The sequence below is a fragment of the Eimeria mitis genome, genomic scaffold, assembly GCF_000499745.2.
Source record: "Eimeria mitis Houghton genomic scaffold, Emh_scaff1261, whole genome shotgun sequence".
NCBI lineage: Eukaryota > Apicomplexa > Conoidasida > Eucoccidiorida > Eimeriidae > Eimeria > Eimeria mitis.
The window spans coordinates 6,533-7,249 of NW_013568483.1; the positions used below are offsets into that span (position 1 = coordinate 6,533).

At 61.8% G+C, this 717-nt stretch overlaps 1 protein-coding gene across 1 annotated transcript in view; it reads left to right on the top strand.

The window, feature by feature from the left end:
- Positions 1-717, top strand: part of EMH_0033200 (uncharacterized protein) — a gene marked incomplete at both ends in the record, with an annotated part of 5,532 nt that overhangs the window by 165 nt on the left and 4,650 nt on the right. Inside the window, one exon of the mRNA XM_013494722.1 lies at positions 1-715. Within this exon, the coding sequence (XP_013350176.1) occupies positions 1-715 (715 nt within the window). The remainder of the gene's footprint in view (positions 716-717) is intronic.

Consider the following 717-nt stretch of genomic DNA (forward strand, 5'->3'; position numbering starts at 1 on the left):
CAGCAGCAGCAGCAGCAGCAGCAGCAGTGGCAGCAGCAGGCGGCGCACGACCACTGGGAGCAGCAGCTGGGACGACAAGAGCTGCACCTGCAGAGCCGCATGCTCCTCTGGCAGCAGGAGCAGCAGCACCAGCAGCAGCAACAGCAGCAGCAGCAGCAGCAGCAGGAGTGGGAAGCCCCCTCGTTCCTCATAGAGGAGCAGCACAAGTGGCATCGCCGCTACCGCCACAGCAGCAGCAGGCTGCAGCCCCAACCAAGGTGGAGCTGTCTAGAGAAGCTGCAGCGAACTCTAACAGTAGACAGTGCAGAAGAAGACGAGCAGCAGCAGCAGCAGCAGCAGCAGCAACAGCAGCAGCAGCAGCAGCAGCAGCAGCAGGGGCATATGCGGGGGGGGCCAGAGGAGACGCAAGACGCTAGACTAAGAAGCTGGCGGCGGGAGAAGCAGTCAGCAGCAGCAGCAGCAGCAACAGCAGCAGCAGCAGCAGCAGAAGAAGAAGAAGAAATGAACGGCCCCTATAACCACATCAGCCCCCTTGCTTCTCCTCGCTTTGGGCGGGTGGATATACACCCGGATGCTGCTGCTGAGACGCAAGAAAGCAGCAGATACAGCCCAGCAGCAGCAGCAGCAGCAGCAGCAGCTGCTGCTGCTGCTGCTGCTGCTGGTGACGGATACCCTCAACCCTATGCCCCCCTCCCTCCTTACGCTGCAGCAGACACA